The 21346-nt window shown below is 39.1% G+C and overlaps 1 protein-coding gene across 1 annotated transcript in view; it reads left to right on the top strand.

The window, feature by feature from the left end:
* The window catches only part of ARHGAP42 (Rho GTPase activating protein 42), a 175770-nt gene extending 155797 nt beyond the window's left edge, over positions 1 to 19973 (top strand). Inside the window, exons 20-24 of the mRNA XM_074816203.1 lie at positions 1904 to 2284; positions 4355 to 4511; positions 5657 to 5719; positions 14271 to 14350; positions 14580 to 19973. Coding sequence (XP_074672304.1) covers positions 1904 to 2284; positions 4355 to 4511; positions 5657 to 5719; positions 14271 to 14350; positions 14580 to 14668 — 770 coding nt within the window. The 3' untranslated portion in view covers positions 14669 to 19973. The remainder of the gene's footprint in view (positions 1 to 1903; positions 2285 to 4354; positions 4512 to 5656; positions 5720 to 14270; positions 14351 to 14579) is intronic.
* The last annotated feature ends 1373 nt before the right edge of the window (positions 19974 to 21346 follow it).

Here is a 21346-nt window from a genome sequence, read left to right as displayed (position 1 = left end):
CAGGTGCTGCATTTCCCATAGGTTTATGTTACATGATTCCTGCCAGTAAGAGTTTAAATACTTAATGAGAGCAATAGCTGCCTACACATCGTTTGCCAGTGTGAATGGCATGGGATCCTGAGTAAGAAGTTACCTTCACCAGAGGACAGATGGAGCAAGTTTCAGCTGGTTATTACTGTGTAACTGCAATGAATGAATGCCAGCATAAAAAGGGGCATTTCTGTGCAGTTATTTTGCAGAGCATATGCAAGCTCATGCTTCTTCATTCAGACACGTCTTGTGCTGGTGGCTTTCTTGGAACTAGGTCTTGACCCAAGAGCTCTCCACTTGTGCTTTGCTTATTAGCTCAAGCTTAGTGCTTGCTTACACAAGTTCCAGTTAAGATCTCACTTATTGCCTGGAAGGCCGAGGCAGAAGCAGAGATATTCTCCTTGCCAACTATCTCTAGGTGTGGCTGGATACAGGCAAGAGAGAGCCTTGGCTTCTGGCAATAGCAATTTCTGAAGTACTAGATGTTTTAAGTCATCATTTAAATGAAGCACAGACACTTAACTATATTGCAGGAAATTAAGGAATTCTGTAAGGCATGAGAAAGTGAGATACAGGTTTCAGATAGTAGGGAATGATAGAAAATTATAGAAAATGCATCTAACAAATTTAGGCTTCAGCCAGTCTTGCAATTTTCAAGGGACTAATGGCCTGAAAAGGGACAAGATGGGGGACAGTCTAATCTGGAATACTGGAATTCTGGCCAGAAGTGGACAGAATATTTCACACTACTGTAACAGTGGCACTACTGTTGTCAGATCCACTCACTACGCAAGGCACTGGTATTTGTGACCTTATCTGTCATATTGTGTGTGGTTATGGTCACTTGTTGCCAAGGATATTGAAACATTTGGAGGCAAAAGCAGCTGTATCATGTTGATATCTTATAACTACTATGTGGTTGAAGAATATGCATTCTCTGCTGCTTGTGAAATTTGTGAATTATATCTCCTAGCTTTTGGGAAAAAATCTGACTAAAAACCAATGTATGACTCACTAGACTGAATCCAGTCTTCAAAATAACTCAGCCCTCACTGTATTATAGGCCAGTCCTCCCTCAGTTCTGATGAGTGTTCTTACCCTTATATCATCAGCAAATTTCTTTAGGGTATTCCTATTTTTTCTTGCAAAAGATTATTGGAAACAAAATCAGTACAAAGATTTGTGTATAGGTAGGTACATTTCTCTAGTATCAACCTAATTAAAGAAATTCATCAAATGTTCAACATTCAAGTTGTAAATAAAGGAATGAGTTGTCTTACAGGATAGATACTTCATGAAAGGTATGATGACTCAGAAAATAGGATATCTGTAGATAGACTTACAGGCTAGTCTTACAGAGACTGTAGAGATCCTCAGCAGCTTGGTAACTGAAGAGTAAAACTTAATTCTTGTGCCTGCTGGCAATAAAGCCATGCATTTAAGAACATAAGTGTGACAAGCACTGCAACATTTGCCTTATCATGGAAATCCAGCAAGATATTCACCACAGAGATATTGCAACATCGTAACTGTTGAATTTTCTAAGGATTATTTGTATTGCAGGCAGTTCTTTTAAAATGCAAACTTCTATGTAAAATAGTTTAGACTGTAGCCCACTATGTTCATCAGCTATAAAGAAACAACCATGAAAGGCGGCTCTTCCAGGTTAAAGATAGGAATGTGTGTGAAACTTAGAGTAACTAAATACATATTTTGTCTTAAGAGTCATTGCCTGTGAAACCACAGATTAATGAATTTGATGACAAGTAAGGTACATGGGGCTAAAAATGGCATGAGAGAAATGCACATGATTATAAAATGTAAATTATTTTTTCTTCTCTCTCTCCCCTCCCCTCCCCTCACTCCTCCCTAGGTGACTCATACAGCAGTAGCCCAGACAGCACTCCCATGGGCAGCATTGAATCTCTCTCTTCTCACTCCTCAGAGCAGAACAGTACCACCAAATGCACACCCTCACAGCCCAGGGAGAAATCGGGAGGGATTCCATGGATTGCCTCTCCCCCTTCTTCTAATGGCCAGAAGAGTTCAGGCCTCTGGACTACTAGTCCAGAATCCTCATCAAAGGAGGATGCAACCAAAACAGATGTGGAGTCGGACTGCCAAAGTGTAGCTTCTGTCACTGGACCAGAGAATGCCTCTCCACCAACAGACTTGACCAAAAAGAGTTCATACAATCTGTCTGGGCTGAAAAGGTCTTCAGCATCTTCCCTTAGATCAATTCCATCAGCTGAAGGTAATCTCCAAGCTCTTTTACAAGATCAGTGTTTACTGTGATGCATCAGAAAACGAGAGCTGTATCTGAAAGCTAATGATATTAATTTTTTTTGTTTATTTTTTAAATTTTTGTGGTATGTTCTTTCAGTTTTCAAACTGCTTCTGACACATTTTCATTGTTACCTGTACAGTTCACACAGCTGAAAATACATCAGTGTTTCTCAGAATTTAGAGTTCTCTCTATCCTGCTATGCCTCATCTAGACCACTGACTTGTAACGAGATTACTGGTTTATAAGAAGAGTTGGTAGCTATGGTTTATCACTGTCAAAGGATTGAATTCTTGCAACATGATTAATACTGATCAAATCTAGCATTTAAATTTGAAAAGCACTAGGCTTAAGATAATCTGGTAAATAACAACAAATTAATTTTGACAACTGCATCTCTTAAATTGTCTGAAATAGGAGACTGAAGGAAGGGTGGTTTGTAGAGTTGGGGTTTTTTTTAGTTACGGTTTTTACCGTCAGTGCCTTTGAGGTAGGACTGGACAGATGGGATAAAAAGGTAATCCCTGGCCTGAAATGTATATCTGAAACCCTGCTGATGAAAAGGGTGCTTTATTCTGCCCTACTTGCATGGTTTGTTATCCAGTACTGCAGATAGATTACCTTGAACACAAGATTATGGCTGAATGGTCCTGTATATGGACATGATGTGGAAGAACAACCAAGTGTGCAAACCCAACTTTAGGAATTCAGTTTCAGTGCACAGGTTAGGATGCCAGGCTTCCTGTTCTGTCAAAGAAGGATGCTGCTTCAAAGAACACCCTCAGAGCACCTAAGATGAGCCTATGTCCCAAATAAGACTGTAGCAAGGCTCTTTACAAGACAGAGAAGCTTAAAAACGTTGCTTTTTAGACAGTTCTGCAAAATGCCTGTGTATGCTGTGCCTCTGTGAGTACATGAGGTGGTACTGCACTATGTTGACAGCTATGTGGAAATTACTTTAGAAAAAACACCTTCTTGAAATCAGTATATTAGCAGTGGTTTGGATTATGAAGATTAACAGTCAGCACTGAAACAGTGAGCTCCAGTGGACTGAGTGCGAGTGCCAAGTTTGCCATTGAGCTGTCAATAGTGTAAGTAATACAAGAACAGGTAGAGTAAATATGTGGTTATGTGCAAAGTTCTCTCCACTCTGCCCCTCATGGAGTGTACAAGATTTTTCCTAAGACTTCCAGATATGAATTAGTGTTATATTAACAGTATTAATAATGTAGAATAAATAATTATCATTAACAATAATTTATAATATAGAATAATAGTGTAGAATAACAATATTATAGGTATAGTTTGTATATTTTGGGATCTCTTTTAAAGCATTATTAAGCATCTGTTGTTCTTGGGAATAGAGAAATACAGAAGTAGATGCAGTTCTTGTCTTGAAGAATGTATATGCAAACAAGACAGCAGTCTACAGATAGGTCAGCTTAAAGGACACATGTGGCCATGCCTTGTATTCATTAAGGACCTTTTGTGTGTGCAATACAGTCTCTAGAGCTATAGATCTGTTTTATCAAGTTACAGCACAAATATTTTAGGCAAATCATGATCATTAATTCCTAAGTATTTTTTTTTAACTGCATGAAGCTTCTGTGGATACTGAAATATTAATGTGGTCTGAATTCATAGTGGGTGCTGCTTTGAGCAGGAATTTGGACTAGATGACTTCCTGAGATCCCTTCCAACATGAATTTTTTCTACAATTCTATGCAGTGTACTACTTCATAAATACTGTTTTTATTGTCACTTTTTAGTGAATGTGCTATCTAGCCAGTTAAGTGCAGTGTCATTTTTTACCCTTCACAATTTTAATGTCATTTCTTCATTCTTGCTGTTGGTCTTTTTCTCCTGACTTTCTGCCTGAAAGGCTGTTTCTGCTCTTTCTTAGTAAGTACTTTCTTTAGCTATTTTTCCTCTTTAAAAAAAAAAAAAACACAACAATAACTTCACTTTGCATGTTACACATGTTGTGAAACAACTTCAAATTAGCTTTACTATTCCCTGTAATTTGGTTGTTTTCTTTAGGTAACAAAAGCTGCAGTGGATCTATACAGAGCTTATCTTCAACAGATACCAAAGATACACCAAAGGTTCCACCAAACCCTGATTTGCCTCCCAAAATGTGCAGGAGATTAAGATTAGATACTGCATCAAGTAACGGCTATCAAAGACCAGGATCTGTGTAAGTCATCAAGGCCCTTTGGAGATTTGTGTTGTTACAGTATTGTCTACTATAAAGTGATCCCAGAGAGATACATAAGTAGTTGAAAAAGCATCCATGAATACTTGATTTTCATATTTCTGTATTTGTGAATTATCTAGCTTTATTAAAATTGTAAACAAAGGAGTCACAGCACAAAGTCTGTTAAGTCAATTGGAAGACTCCCATTGGCTTCATTAGACTACAGATAAGGTCTATAATGAAGTAGTGTATTTTTGGAAAGTAATTAGTATTATTATCTCTGGTTCTTCTGGAATTTAATGTTTCAAGGAGCATAAATGCTACTTACCGTCCATGCTGTTATGTCAAGAAGATTGTCAGATTTTATTTGTGTAAGTCCAAAATTGGAGGAAGGAAAAAAAAAAAAAACCAAACTTCTGCTCTGAAATGTCTTTGGTTGCTGCATGTTGAATAGTTGATTTCTAACAGTTGTTTTTCTGGGTTTTTTTGATGTTGAGAGGAAGATAGTTCTAAGCAATAGAGGTTATAATTTAGTCTGTTGAGATTTGGGTTAGCAATGTTTCTCAGTGCTTTTAGGACGGTCTTAAGAGTCAGAAGATCTTTGCTGTAATCCTGACTTTGACCCAGAATTTTTCTGTCCCCATGAACAAGTGATCTCCAGATCTGCAGAGCACCAAGAAGTTCTCCAAATACTGCAGGACTCCATTCAGCCTCTTCACTTTTTAAACTGGAAGGGATCATGGTAGTCATTTCACAGACTGTTGTGTCCTACTTAAACAGAGAATCCTGCACAGCTCAAGAGTTCCAGCATGATAGTGACAGACTGGCAGTAAAAGCATTTCCAATTTATCTATTGGCCATCCATGAATATAATTTTAAATAATAGAGTGTTAAGATTTCCCTTGCTGACTCAGGAAGTCACTGGAGCATGTGGAAGTCAGTGGCCCCAGTTAGCTTATGCCCTTAAGAATTCTGCTGAATAGAGACTTAAATTCAGCCTTTGAATTACCTCTGTTTTCTCCAAGTAACAATTAAAAGAATTTTTTAAAAAAAGTGTCCATGTCTTTAGATGGTTAAAAGTGAATCTAGTCTGCGTATTTAATTAATGGGCGAGCTATAAAGCAAGGTGGTGCTTTTATTTTCAGAGTGGCTGCAAGAGCGCAGTTGTTTGAAAGTGCTGGTTCACTTAAACAAGTTTCTTCAGGACGGTAAGTCCTTTATACTGTTTAACAATTTGTAAAATCCTTTCTGTTTTGCTGGCTTCAGAGATTGAAATAGAAGTGTTGGAGCTTTGTTCTGTGTCTTTTGGACAGCATCATGTGGCATGTGAAACTTTTGTGGTTTATTAAACTCATCCTTTCTCCAAAAAAAAGCTAAATCTAATAGACAATAACAACCAGTTTGACTATTCTGTCATCTGGGGGAATTGCAGTGAGAGATGCTCAGGTTAGTGATCTGCTTAAGGACACAGCTACAAGAGTAAATTCACAGGATTTATATTAGGATGAGGGTGCTGTACTTATTCCATACAGCTGTTTGTATATATATGTTTTCAGCAGAGTGACAAACATGCTAGTTTATGGTACTTTGCTCATATGGGCAGGTCTTCAGTAACAGCTGCTTTAGAAAGTTCAGGATTAACTTGCTCAAGATTTCTGTCTTTACCATCACACCTTGCATGCCTCAGTATCTGTCTTGAGAAACTGTTGTCGTTTCTTCTTGATAGTGGGCAGCAGGAATTATTTACATTTTCTTTACAATTGTTTGCATTTATTTGGTGGATTTGATTCATTCTTATATTAAATGAATTCAGAATGTTCTGCTAAGTGCTCGTCTAGGAACCAGTATGTTCCATACATTATTAACCCCCTTACAATTAATAGACTAAAGCAGATAATCAAATAAACGGATGTGGGAAAAAGTCTGTCTCTCTTTTCACTGTCCCTGCATTTCATGTTCTTTGAGACAGAACATATGTTTTTGTCCATCACTTTACTCAGTGATATCAGGATCACTGGAACTGTTGAGCAATGGAGGCAGGGGGTGGGGAGGAAGTCAAGCCATGAATCCAAAAGTAGTAATCTAAAGTAGCACAGCTGTAAAGGAAGATGCCAATGTGTGCTGAGATGTACAGCAGTGGAATGCAGCTGTCCTCTCTGACAGATCTAGCAGGGGAGAGAAAGAGAAAGCTGATATGCAAAGGCCTACTGATTTTGTTGGAGAGAAGCAGCTTACAGGAATCAAGGCTGTTCTTGTTCCGTGTAGTACATGAACTGTACAGTGACCAAAAAGAGAGTGGCAGGGGAGGAAATGGGTATGAAAAGAACAGGGCAATAATTTAAGGAAGAAAAGTATAAATGAAGAGATTGGAATGTTCTTAAGCCGGTGCCCTAAGCTGAGAGTGATGACTGCTTCACCAGTCCTGTATCATTTCACCTGCAACACTGTTCCTTCTCCTATTTTGTATTACTCCCTTCTTGTAAACTCTCTCCTGTTGTTCATCAGACTCTGAGCTACCAGTATCTGTATATAAAAAGCATATAAGAGGCAAAAATCTGACAAAGGAAAAAGTCTCAGTTTGATAATGGATATGAAGAGCAGATAACAAAGCCACAAACGCTGAAAGGCTTAATAGCTCCTCTACTTCAGCCTTCCTAAGAAGTAACAGTAACAAGGAGAATGAAAAATGAGAGGTCAGCAGGCAGAATGAGGAAGAGATCAGAAGTAGCTCAGCTGTTCTTATAATGCTGCTTAAGACTGAGTACGATTTTGCACTTCAGAACCAGCTTTTATTTACCTCTCATGCATGTTATGAACATGAAAGCTGATTCAAAACCTAAGGATAGTCTTTTTTTTTTTGCTCTGAAGTATGTAGAAATCATGGTAATTACATCTTGATCCACGCAGTAGAAAGGCCTTCTGTGTTCATAACTCTACTGTCTAATGAGTAGGCAGGACAGAGTGTAAGACAGAGAAACTATTTTTAAGCTGTCTGGTTTGATACCAGAAATACTAAAGTGAAGACACTGTTAAATTCTGTGCAGGGTAATTTACCATGCTAAAATGACTAGTTCTGAAAGTTTAAGCTGCTGCTTACCTATACATTATAGTATCTAAGTAGCTTCATTCCTACTTGAAGCATCTGTTTGTTGTGGTCATTTGTACAGTAGATGGATCAAAAGTACCTATATGACTTTGCAGTCTCACATTGTTTTCTGTATTTCAGCAAATAATTTTGCACTTGGTGCTTTACCACCACAGCAACCCAGTCTTACTTAAGTCCTTCCAAGTAGTCTTTGCAACCCTCCTTTCTGACTTTGTATAATGCAATATCTCTATTATGAATGTGTGTGTCCCTTTTTCTTTTTTTAATGCTGGGACATTGTTTGACCCGGCTGTTTTCTCTCCTTGTATACATGAGTACGTGCTCCCATAGCGCTACCAGTTTGGACACATTTCTTTTATTCAGAAAGAGAATGAGAGGACACAGTATGTGTTTTAGGATTGGACAGGGAAGACCAAAATGTTATGCCTTGTCCAGTCTGTGCTTTCTTTTTCCAATTCCAAATTTACTTCTCAGTCTTCCCATTCCTTCCCTTCTGATTTCAAGTTTATTATTCATCCATCTCCCTCACTCTGGTATCAAATACTGTGTACACTGAGGCCATTGCTAATCTAGTATGCACTTGAAAGAGGCAAAGGGACCTTTCTTACTACTTTCACAAATCCTGCAGTTAGGTAACAGTCTTAGTAAGTCCTGAGGTCTCTCTGTTGCAGCTTGTGTACAAAAATGCACCAACACATAATCCCTGACTCTACATTTTCTTGAACTTGATTTAGAGGTACACAGAAAGTCAAGTGTCCTGAAGTGAGAAACTGCATTATGAGAAGAAGGATTTTCACTAGAAAAATGGGAAGGAGGAGTTGGTGACAGCAAACAGCTCTAGCAGTAAGATCTCTAGGTACTGGTCTGGGACTTTAATAGGAGTAGGCTGACAGTATGAAGCCCTCTAGACCCATGCTCCCCTCCCAACCACATGATTAAATACCTTTCCCAGTCATTTTTCTGTGGGGTTTTTTGTGCTGTATTTTGCATTTTCTTAAACACCTGGCATGCCTTGCCCAGGGTAGACCAGTGTTTTCTAGTTAGTCGAGCTTGGCTCTAAGTCTGCCATTTCCAGGAGTCTATAAACCTGAGTCATCAGAGAGAGAATCATGTGTTTTCCCTCATTCATTCCTCTTCTCACTTGTCTTTGTCTTGCTAGACTGAAAACTCATTAGGGCAGGAGCTTATTTATAACTTTAAAAAATATTGTTGTTGTTATTGTTATTATTAAAAGGGCCTCAGGTGTTGTTGACTGTGTGTAGTCAAACAAAATAATTTATGATCTGATGAGTCCTGACCTTTTGATTGCTAGTATAAGTTTATCATTATTGGCTCAAAACAAATGTAATAAGAAGTATGGAAAGGGAAAATGCATTTTTCTCATCTGGAATCTATCCAGGAATCTTTCCTATGGAAAGAAGGAACTTCTAGGAAATGTGGGTAACATTTTCTGAAGGTTTTTTTTTTTCTCTGCACTAAACAACATGAATCACACTCTTCTTGGACTATTAGCATCATCTTAAGAGAACCATAATAGATAATGGTGATGTTATCGCATACTTTTTTAACAAACAGCCTTGTTTGTAGGGAGGACAGCATTAACACTGCAAGTAAGAATGTCCATTTTCATAATCGCACACAAAAAAAAACGCCCAAGAATCTGCAAGCCCCTTTCATGGTTAATGCTTCTAGCGTGATAAAGGTGAAGTGAGTAATACCTAATACAAGAACCTAAAGTAATCAAATCGAGTGTGGAGGCAATAACCAGAGGCTTGAAGATTGCTCCAGAATTACGATCTTAGAATCTGTCTCTCATTATACCATCACAGACAGTTTGCACATAACACTGGGATGTAATTACTCTGTGTCAGGAGCAAGGTAGTGGGAAAAATCCTGTAATTCATGAGCTTTTGAGAAACTGACTTCTTTGTACTTTGTGTTTGTATATCTGTCTAAATGTCAAACGCTGGGAAGCTTTCTCTTTCCGGAACTAAGGAAGTCAGAGTCCATGTTTTCTTCTTACCTTCTTTTTACTTTTAAGGCAAACATACCTGGATCAGGTAAAATTGGAAGCTGTAAACAGAATAGTTTAGTAGACATAAGAGAATATAAGAGCAAATTGCATTTATTTTCTTAACTTTTTCTAAGGGCAATAAAAAACATGTCATATTTCAAGAATAACTTAAATAATTCAGCCTCACATTTAAATAATGCTGTTCTGGTTTATTATTGTCTTAAATGTCTTTTGTTACAGTATTACACAGATGTCCCATTCATAACATGGGAAACTGGCCTAATAGTCATGCCACTAAGTAATGAGGTGCTACATATTAATTGGGTTCAAAATCGTCCCTGTGCTTTACTAAATTCATTACCAATTGCCTTATATTAATTGTGACTACAGTTGTTATTAACAGTTACTCTACTGTTTTTTATGTGCAAAATCCATGATTATGCCACACAGGTGTATTGGGTTTGTGTGGCAAGGTTTTAGTAGCAGGAAGGCTACAGGGGTGGCTTCTGTGAGAAGCTGCTAGAAGCTTCCCCCATGTCCAATAGAGCCAATGCCAGTTGGCTCTAAGATGGACCCGCCGCTGGCCAAGGCCGAGACCATCAGCGACAGTGGTAGAGCCTCTGGGATAACATATTTAAGAAAGGGGAAGAAAACCTGCTGTCCCGATCCAGTGTCAGGAGAGGTTTTGATGTGATCCCAAGAGCAAGATTAAGACACAAACAAGGTCAAATGCCATACACCCAAAATAGTTTTTATTATTAAATGTGAAGAGTGGTAACGATAGGACAGAATGGAAGGAAAAGACAGAAATCAAGCAAGCATCTGGAGTAGAATCACAAGAATACTCACCACCATGGATTCAGCAGCATCCTGTTGGTCCTCAGTCTTCAGTTCTTCGGTGGTGGGTGCACAGCAAAGTTCTCTGTTGCCTTCTAAGCTCATCAGCTGATTTGCATACTAGACAGAAAGAGGCAGGCATTCCACGAACTTGATTTCCATGAGCAGTTGAGTCGTGGTTGTGCTCGCCTTGCCTACCTTTGTCCCACAGATCTGCTGATTTCATGTTTCTTGAGCAATCACCCGGCTTCTGGGGCAAAAATGATCACCTCTTAACAGTTCTTATGACCTCCTCACTGGTGAAGTCACAAAGTTGTTTGCAATGCATGCATGGTGTCTGGCATACACAATAGAGCCACAAAGTATTGGGCTTATACAGTGGAGCCAGTGATCACTGGTCCTTGTGCTCGATGAGAAACACCTGGTTTCACCCAGTCCACCTCTTTGAGACTTATCTAGGGAGTTTGTCAATACAGCTGCAAGGGAGTGGGAGGGTGCATCCTTCTATACACTCCTGCTTCCTTGGGTGACATTCCTTAGATTAATTGCAAAGGTCACAACTGGTCCTTGATGAATGTTCAAGGCATTACTGACACCACCCCGTGACTCAAAGCACACACATAAGCAAGCTTTGAGACAATCAATTGACATTTCAGTCTCTCACACCTGCGCAACAGCAACTGCAGCTGGAGAAGAGAGAAGTGAGAAAATGTGAGAGACACAGCTCTGCATCCACCAAGGTCAGTGAAGAAGGAGGGGGAGGAGGTGCTTCAGGCACTGGAACAGAGATTCCCCTGCAGCCCGTGGTGCAGCCCATGGTGAGGCAGCTGTGCCCTGCAGCCCATGGAGGTTCATGGTGGAGCAGAGACCCACCTGCAGCCTGGGGATGACCCCATGCCAGAGCATATGGATGTGCCCAAAGGAGGCTGTGACCCCATGGGAAGCCCACACTGGAACAGGCTCCTGGCAGGAGCTGTGGCCCCATGGAGAGAGGAGCCCACGCTGGAGCAGGTTTGCTGGCAGGACTTGTGACCCGATGGAAGGGACCCATGCTGGAGCAGTTCATGAAGAACTGCAGCCTGTGGAAGGACTCACGTTGGAGAAGTTCATGGAGGACCCCACCCTAGAGCAGGGGAAGAGTGTGAGGAGGAAGGAGCATCAGAGACACCATGTGATGAATTGACCACAATCCTCATTCCCTGCCCCCCTGAGGGAGGAGGTACAGAAATCAGGAGTGAAGTCGAACCTGGGAAGAAGGGAGGGTAGGGGGACGGTGTTTTAAGATTTAGTTCTTATTTCTTATTACCGTACTCTGATCTCATCGGTAGTAAATAAAACTAATTTCTTCAAGTCGCGTGTGTTTTGTCCGTGATGGTAATAGGTGAGTGATCTCTCCTTGTCCCTGTCTCAACTCACAAGCCTTTTGTCATAATTTTTCTCCCCCTGTCCAGTTGAGGAGGGGGAGTAATAGAGCAGCTTTGGTGGGCACCTGGCATCTAGCCAGGATCACAGAACAGGAAATAGCTGTTTTGTCAGACTGTTGTCAATCTGGGTCAGTATAATTAGAGCATCTGTAGCGCTTTTTGTTATATTGACTTTGAGGAAAAAAGATCTTGTGATTAAAAAATTCAATTCTAGTTTATGTGCAACCTTTGGTAAAGTCATCTACTCTCTCTTTGTATATTTTAGTATATGTTATGTAGATTATTATGTATAAACTTGTATACGTTATGTAGAGTGATGAAACTTCATACCTGTCTTGTTGACTGTAAGTAGCAAGGTCTTCATAACAGTAGGCACCAAGGAATTTTCTTGGAAAAATCCTAAACAGAGCAGTCTACACCAGCCAGAAAGCAAGCTAACATTTAAGCAAAGTAGACAAACAGGGGTCCAGTGCTTACGTTGTTCTGGTTAGTAGTGGGGATGTATCCAGAATGATAGTACTAAGAGTTAGAAATATTTTCAGCATTCTGAAAATAAGGTGCCCTTGGATATAGTGGGCACAGCTCGTAATTCTTGACCTCCTCTGGTAATCTCAGCCTGAGAACAGAACCCTTGATGAGTCAGTTGCTCACTTAAGATAAAGGCAAAACACACCATTTAGTCTAGTCATAAAACAGCTTCAGAGAAACGTAAGAAAAGCTTTTTCTTCAGAGGGAGAAACCATTTTTGGAAAGCTCACACATACAAACTTTGGAATATGTCCATCAGTTCTCATACCCTTTTAAAGATTCAGATGAACAATGGTGTTCTAGTACAGGGTGTGAGGTCAGGGTAGAGGGATGCTCTCCTCTCCCTTTACAAAATCCATCCCCGCTTAACCTCCCCAGGGAGGTGTAGATAAGTGCCATGGCCCCATTGGTGGTACAAAAATAAAATAGATTTCTTATGCAAATGCTTATGATGTGGCACTGTTATTAATCTACCTTACAACTCTGTTATCTCACTATTTTTGGAGGAAATACAAAATAGATTACATGTCACTTGCATATTCACACTCTCAAAAAGAATGCAAAAACTTCACCACAGGTCATATACTGGGTCACTAAGATAAATCCTGGCTGAAAGGAAGGCTGAATTGGTAACTCCCCATCACATCATACAAAGGTGAAATAATCAACAAGTTCATCTTCACTTGGTATAATGTTGGTTTCCAGTAAGTTTAAAGAAACTCAGAAAAACTGATCATATAAACATTGCTTTGAGTGTATAAATTAAAGTCAAGGTATTAGGTAAAGAAGAGGAATCTAGAGAGAACTCCTAATGTCCATTTTTATGTTCAGTCCCCCATTTTGTACTTTGCAGAATCATAGTACTAGAAGCCATATCAAGAGGTGACCTAATCTGTCCTCCACCTCTGGGATAGAATCATTATATATCTAACTTTTACAGATATCTGTGTAGCATCTTTTTTATTTTTTAAATGAATTTTTAGTAATAGGAATTCTTCAATTTGGGGATTCTCCAGTTCTTGGCACTTGCAGTACTTCACAGTTCTAACCAATAGAGGGGTCTTCCAGCTACAGATTAAGAGACATATACTTAACTGTCTTCATGTAGGTGTCTTCATGTCAGGTGTTATTTAAGGAAGCATTTTGAAGGTTTCACCACAGGCAGTGGAACCTGGTGAACTATTTCTTGCACTCTCAAGTAGGTGTCTACCATAGCAGAAGCCAGGCCTGGAGTGTCCATGGAGCTAGGCACGTAGATTACTTAAAGACATAAGTTTAGGTGGCTGAAGCTGAAATCCACCCAAGACACTTAATTTAAATATCCCTTACTGCAATTTAAATTATCTAAGTCCTTTTTGCAGTCAGCCTAGAGAACATATTACTCCTTTTTGTCTCATATTTACCTTCTATATGTTATTTTCTTCTGTAGACTAGATCAACTATATTTTCTCCCAAGTCATGTTTTTAGACCTTTAATGACTCGATGATCACTTTTGAATTGTCTCCAGGCAGTCCATCACTTGCTTCAAGCAATATGCTCAGTTCAGTACTCATTTGAATGACATCTTCAACTAGAATGAAAGAATCATTTTAAAAGTTATAAATTATATTCCTGATAAACCTCTAAGTAGGGTGTTGGTCTCTTTTCTGCAATAACATGCTTGTTAACTGTAGTAAGCTTAGAGTTATTACCTGCTATAATTTTGCTCCTCTGAACTGCTGTGTAACTAATCATTGCCATCCTGCATTTGTGCAACTGATTGTTCTTACACTGTACAGGTTTTAGTTTATTTTAGTATGTTTTTCCTTGCTATCTCATTTATTGCAAACCTGTGGTTTTTTTCTTTCAGACAAGCAAAAGCCATGTATTCCTGTAAGGCTGAGCATAGTCATGAGCTGTCTTTCCCACAGGGGGCAATATTTTCCAATGGTAAGATACGTTTTACATTGTCTCTTTATGTAAAAAAAAAAATATATAAAAAACTGAACTGTATCCACAAAATGAGAGTGTAATTCCATTTTCAGCTCTCAGTTTTTGCCCTGATTTTTCAATTGCTCTTGAATAAATACTATCTAAATATATGAACCATGTATAGGATCTTTTAACAGTGTTAATTAATTGTAAATATGTGGGGTTTTGTCTGGCTCTTTTTTTGCAGTGTATCCATCAGTGGAACCAGGCTGGTTAAAAGCAACTTACGAAGGCAAAACAGGACTCGTTCCTGAGAATTATGTTGTCTTCCTCTAGTAATCTTTAATGGACAGCAATATCTTCATGGTATCCATGGTAACAAATAATGAGCACTATGATTTTTATCTGACACAGATATGGGATCAGCCCGTTAGCTGAGTGGTAGATTTCCTTCAGATACTGCAGCTGCAGGTTACACAGCTCCCTATCAATGGAACAGAATGTAATGAAACAGTTAACAGTTTCTGTACTGAAGACAGTACTCTGTTTAAATAACTTCCATTGTTTGCAAAAGGTTGTTCTGTTCTTCTTTTATGGGTAAGGAACACTAGAGCAATAAAATTAAAAAGTTGCTATTTAGCTGCAGACTTTCATGTCCTAGGATGTTGCTTACAGAAGAGTGAAATTTAGAGGCAATGCACTCTATGACATTTCTTGCAATCTATGTTTTTTAATATGGAAAATTGTATTTTTTTCATAATGTAAGTAATGCTTCTATTGTGATCTGAATTCTCCCTTAGAAAACTTGATTCTAAAATTAGTCCTAATCATTTCAAATAAGAAATGAGTTTTCCATAAGTCAGAAGTTTGAACTTCTGTTAGTCATTGAGGTTACAGTATGGTATAGAATTTATGCAACTGATAATAAAATCAGTTTATACACTGCCTGAGCAGTAAGTGCTCATTCAAAATGTGATACGTTTAATGAATGTTTCATTCAAATAATTCTTAGATTTATTTGCTTCTTTCTGTATCAGTGTAGATAATATTAACCACTTCCATTTCTACGATACCCATCATCTGGAAGATTTTCTCAGTGTATCTCAGAACAAAATCTGTAGAAAACAAGGAGATGCTGAATCTGGAATGATTGGTAGTCATGTGAAGTGAGCAGTGAAAAACAGTATGTTTTGAAACCTGAGACAAATTGTAACTGAGTCCTTTTCGAGCTTTTTCCACTACAAGTAAGATAAATGGCCTGTGCAGTAGCTAATTTTTATAAACTATGAATGCTGAAAGCTCCATGTAGCAATAAAAGTATTTAGTATTACTTCTCCTGACTTCTGCTAAACTATTTGACAAAGACTTCCCCCCATTCCACAGAATAAAAAAGACTGACTTTTCAGAGGTTTTGTAAAGATCTATTGATTGCTCCTGGTAGGACTTAAAAAAAAAAAACCAAACAAACAAACAAACAAAAAAAAAACAACAACTCAAAAAAAACCCAAAACCATAAGCAGCTTTTTCAGTCTGAGCATCTTTCTTGCACACCTTGAGGGAAAACATGCACTGCTTGCTTGGTTACTTACCATGCCCAATTGAAAACCAAGAGATTTAAGCTTCATTTAGTAATTCTTCAGCATTAGTGCTACAGAAAGAATTCACTGTTTCATAGACCTATCTAGGCTTAGTTTCATAGACCTCTCAAGGATTAGTTCTTTCTTCAGTAACAGAAATACATATATAAATCTTCTGTTGATTGCTAAGTTGTATGTTACTTTCAGAAAATTTAAGGTACAACATCTGTTAGGACTAATAACATCAGTAATCTTTTAATTGCTTTTTTTTTTCCATAGCCTTTTTCTTGTTTAAATTAGAAAATAAGATTTATTGCCAACATAAAGAAGCACATCAGAATCTTCTTTATTTGTAGGTAGTGCATGATTTCTGCAGAGTAATTCTGTGCTGGAGTTCAGGCTGGTGGCAGAAGCCTGCAATTTCCTTCTCCTTGCTAATTAAAGTACCCAAGTGATGATCTGGGAAGGAGAGAGCCTGGGAGAGCATCCTCCCAAAAATGGTCTAGTTTTTCAGAGGGGGAGTCTGGGTAAGACTGACTGCAGGCAGTTGAGGACAGATCCCTTGAATTAGTGACTGAGTGATCTGGGTTCTTTCTTCACTCAAAACTGTTTCATTAAGTCCCAAATCATGTTTCACTTCACCTTAAGACCAGACTGTGTTCAGTGCGTTGTGGTGAAGGGTTGTTCCAGACACTGTCACAGGCAGTGAAGGCAGACATGTGTGTGCTCATCTAATTTGCCCAGAGCAGATGTGAAAGGAAGTGAAGGTCTTTTCTCACCAGGTTGAGCCTTTCTTAATTTTAAGGCAAGCCAAGTTTTCTTAGTGTAAGCTATGCCTGAAACTGCCGTTGCCCTGGCAGTCAACATGGTTTTGGTTGTGGCTTTGCTGTATTTCGCAATCCAAAAGTTGCAGGCTGCCAAAACGCTTACCTCTGGTGACCTTCCCAGGAGAAATGCTGCTGCAGGCAAAAAGGAGCAGAAAGAGAGGCAGAGCTTGGAGCAGAGGCTGGAGGCCCAGCACATCTCACCCACGCAAATAAATGCAGTGGTCTGGGCAAAAATCCCAACTTCTATCTATTGTACCAGGGTCAGTGGCAAACTGATCCGTGTTGAACATCCTTTGATGACCTCTTATACCTCTTAGGAGCAGTTTAGTTGTAAAATTCTTGAGAAATGGTGAAATGGAAAATGTTTGCTCTTACTTGCTTTGCTTTAGCCTGATTTAAAAAGAAGGGGAAAAAAGCTAACCTTAGGTAATCTCACAGCCTTTGTGTGTGTGTGGCTATTCTCCAATACTGTGTTTTGAAACTAGCTGATCTGAGTGCAAGCAAAAGGACTCAGAGATGCCAAGTTCATTAAAAATTTTGTAAAAATTCAAAGTTCAGTTACCAGTTAGGTAAGTAGAGTCTGTAAAGTGCTGAGGGAAAGGTTGTAGAAAGACCCTTTGGAGGAGAGGTGTTTTGCCTGTTCCCATGCGTTCATCTCACATTAGACACAAAATTGAATTGCAGAAGGCAACTTCATAAGAAACTGGATCCCATTCATTCTGCTGTTCACAAAACAAGTCCCTGTTTTCCTCTGTCAGACTCTGCACTTACTCAGGCCCTTCTTCTGAACCAGCCACGATGATCACATAAATAATTTAAAAGTAGCTTTAAACTGGCATTTCCATCCGAAAAACTTTGTGCCCATTCTTAATTACACTTAACCATTCACTTTCAATGAGTAGAGTTTTCATTTTTTTAAATATTTTATGGGGTTTTTTTCCTCTCTTCTACGGTACCTAATGAGCACTTTCTGTATAATATCACTGCTGGGCTGCAGATGCTCCAGCTCTTCCCTGACTTTCCAACAGGGAGTTTATCTCTACAAGAAGCTGTACAATGAACTCAAAAGTTAAGTAACTGAGTGTTCAAAGACTGAAATGGGGGAGAGGGCAGTACCAAAGCTTGTCTAATGATGATACTTTCAGGCCTGACCAAATATCCATTCTGGTAATTGCAAAGGATCAGAAATCCAGGTAACATTTAAATGAAGATACAATATCTTGATAGTGCCTTACCAGAAAATTACCCAAGCTGAACTAAATTAGTTCATAGTATTAATTAACTGGTTTTTATGAAAGTCAGATGCATTCTATAAGCAAAGGTTGCGCAATATTTTTGTTATTATTATCCTTCCTAAAAGAACACAGCAGTTCTTTTCCAAATATCACTGTAGAACTCAAGGTAGATGACATGTTGTGATTGCTGTTTGTCATGAGGAAATAATGTCTGTACCCGCAACTTATGTTATTAGCCATGTTTTTTCTTTGTTAAACCTCTTGATACATGTTGCAGCACAATATGAATCAAATTAATAGTGTGAAGGACTGATATATTGTATGATAAATATGTAAAGTATATTAATATTTTATATTCACACTTTTTATTAATGATTATAAAGATGAAAAAATATTTTTGGTGTAATTCCTATGAGTTCAGTATTAAAATGTCCTTGCCATATTTTGGCATTTAGAGTTATATGTAACAAAACTCTTAAATTAAACCATAGCTATCACTTATGTCCCTAACTAATCTATAAAGTTCATTGTTCAATTATTTCTGGAAAAAAAAGATGCAGAGATTTGCTGACAAGCGCTATTCTGTGATAGTAACTTATTTTCCTTTTATATATTTTCTGGTGCTAATCTCTATTCTTTGCCTGTAATTGGATTCAGTTGTAATGTGCCTTTAGGAAAGACATGTTAGGAGAGGAGAAGTTACAAAATTCAGCAGCTCAGAACAATAATTACAACAACAAAAAAAAGCATTTTATGGCAGTAATTGGATTTTTTTTTTTGTTACATTTCTCCACTGGTCTATTTTCTATTTAATGAGATTGCATCAGAATAAATAATGAAACTAAAAAGCATATTGTTCTTCATACTTCTTTTCCTAAGGCAGCAGCTTGTGCAATTTTGGATTGAACAACAAGAAGAGAAATCCCAGTAGGGAAGCGCATCCTCCAGACTGGGGTAGATCTTCTCCACTGATGGAAACTCTCAAAGCTCTAGCAAAGTTAGGGACAGACCTTTGGCAATTTATAGTGAGGGTTTGCTGGCCAGAAGCCCCCAGTAAGTAAATGGAATATTCTGTTAATGGGGTAATACATGATACGGCTTGGCATTATCCTTTCTTTCAGCAGAGTGACCTGTGTGAATCATTCAGTTACTAGAGATGAAGCTACAGGCAATGTTCAATCTCCCTCTTTGTGGTCACACAGCCCTGACAGCTGCTGCTGCCACGGCCCTTCCAACTACTGCTTCTGCTTAAAGTCAGGCTGTTGATCAGGCTGTTTTCAGTACAAGTTGGGAGTCTCTTTTCTTTTGGATAAAATTTTGCATGGGCTTTGGGAGTTTGCTTTGTTTTGTTTTAATAAGGTTCTTGGCATCCAAACAGCTACTAATTCAATGTTATAATTCAGTCACTGAAGATCTTAGCATTGTTTTTCTTGTCCTGTATGTGGCAGTATTTAATAAGCCATCAGATTATCCTTGTTATTTTAAGTATAGAGAATGATGCTTCAACCCTTGGATGTCTCAGCTGAAAGCTGTTCTGCATCTGAGCTTTTTGCAAGTGTTTTACTGGGAATTGTCTATAAAGTTCTGGCACTAAAGATAGCACCATGATCTCAGCACTACAAGAGTTTCTGTTATAGCAAAGGGCAAAGCAGCTAAACAGGGCACATAGATAGTTTCAATTTTCAATCATATTTATGACAATTTCGGAGGTATTAGAGTTTATAGGGGTTACTTTACATACTATATGTTATTTTAATAGGAAAGTATATACAATCGATAACTATATATATTTAATAAAGTCCTACTAAATTATCTTATTGAACTCTCTGTTTATTTTGTAGTGTGGTTTCAATAATTATCTGCACTCTGTATATATCTACATGTAAATAACTGGCATGACATGCATAAGCTGACTTGCAGACATAATTCTATGTTGTACTTTACACTGTATTTCAAAAATTTAAAAAAACATTTTTCAAAATAAAAAGCCTTTCTACACAAATTGGTTTCTTTATTATTTTTAAATTTAGGCTCACATTCAGCCTTTTCTTTTTTCCAAGAAATAACACTTCTGTGCTACTTCCATCCATACCTGTATTTTTGAGCAATGTTTCACCCATAGGCATGCTTTATGTAGAGGACGTTGCTCCTAATGTTGAGCAAAGGGCACATGTATGAATATTAGACAATAGTCTGTCAGCTGCTGTCCTGGTCATGTGGGAGTCTCTGGAGACGTGGCTTTTGAGGAAAAGAAAATGACAACTCTGGATGTTAGGTAACAAGAAGCACAGCCTGGGTATATCAAAACATTGTTGATGAGGTCTTTGCCTCTGAAAATTACCGGGTGTGCAGCTCGCGGGAGCAGGGTTTGGTGACCCGATTCCAACAGCACCGCCTGCGAGGCAAGTAAAAGGAGGAATGGTTTCTGCATTTCCTTGCATCCCTTTCCCAGCATTTTTGCCTCAAGGACCTGCAGCTTTTCTAGCCCTCAGGAGGGAGTTATCTCCATTGCCAACTGTGCCTGAGGCAAGGGGGGCTGTGAGGTGGCCTGCCCTGCCTTTCACCCCAAGGGACTCAAAAAACCTAAGCGGCTTTTATACCACTGAAACAATCAGGCTTTATTACAATATTCATTGAAAATAACTACATTTCTTAAACAAGGAAGATCAAACCAGCCAGCTGAATGCTTTCCCTGTTCACTGTGTGTTTTAGGCTTGGATAGTGCAGAAAACAGCTGCACCAGAGCCAGGGAAGATGGGTCCTGGTCCCACAGGCCTGGCTGCCAGCTGCCCGCCCTGGGCACACACAGGCTGCTGACAGCTCCTGCCGGCCTCACCCCAGGGCACATCTGCCTCTCCCACGGGCGCTGCGCCTGCAACTCTGCTCAAGTGGACATGGCGTGTAACTGAAAAAACATAATTACCATGGCCAGAAATAAAAATGAGGTAGCTGGAGAAGCAGAACAACATGGATCAGGTGGAGAAACAGTCTCTCCCTTGTGTTGTTTTCTAACAGCTGCTCCTAGGTGAAACTTACCCTTCACAGCTCTCCCTGCCTGAAGACTTTAGAGATAAGAGTCTGCTTCCAGGAATCAAAAAATCACCTGCAGTCTACAGTCACCAAACAGCCTGCACTTTGCTGAGGTCCTAGCATCCCGCGCAGCACGCGGCCAGGGAGAAGGAAAGGCTCCCCTTGCCAGGGACCCTGGCAGGGACCTTAACCCCCTTTGCCAGGGACCAGGGGACTCAGTTGGGCTGCAGAAGCACTTTCTGGCTGTATTAGTTCTGCTGGAAATGCCCGAGAAGGAGAGGGGCTGCAACAAGGGGGGTTAGAGCAGAGCTGTAACTGCCCTTACTGAACTACGCCTGCGGTAGG

This window comes from Strix aluco, chromosome 2, assembly GCF_031877795.1.
Source record: "Strix aluco isolate bStrAlu1 chromosome 2, bStrAlu1.hap1, whole genome shotgun sequence".
Classification (NCBI taxonomy): Eukaryota; Metazoa; Chordata; class Aves; order Strigiformes; family Strigidae; genus Strix; species Strix aluco.
Note: the sequence above shows the minus strand (reverse complement) of the source record. Positions and strands in the feature narration are given on the sequence as shown.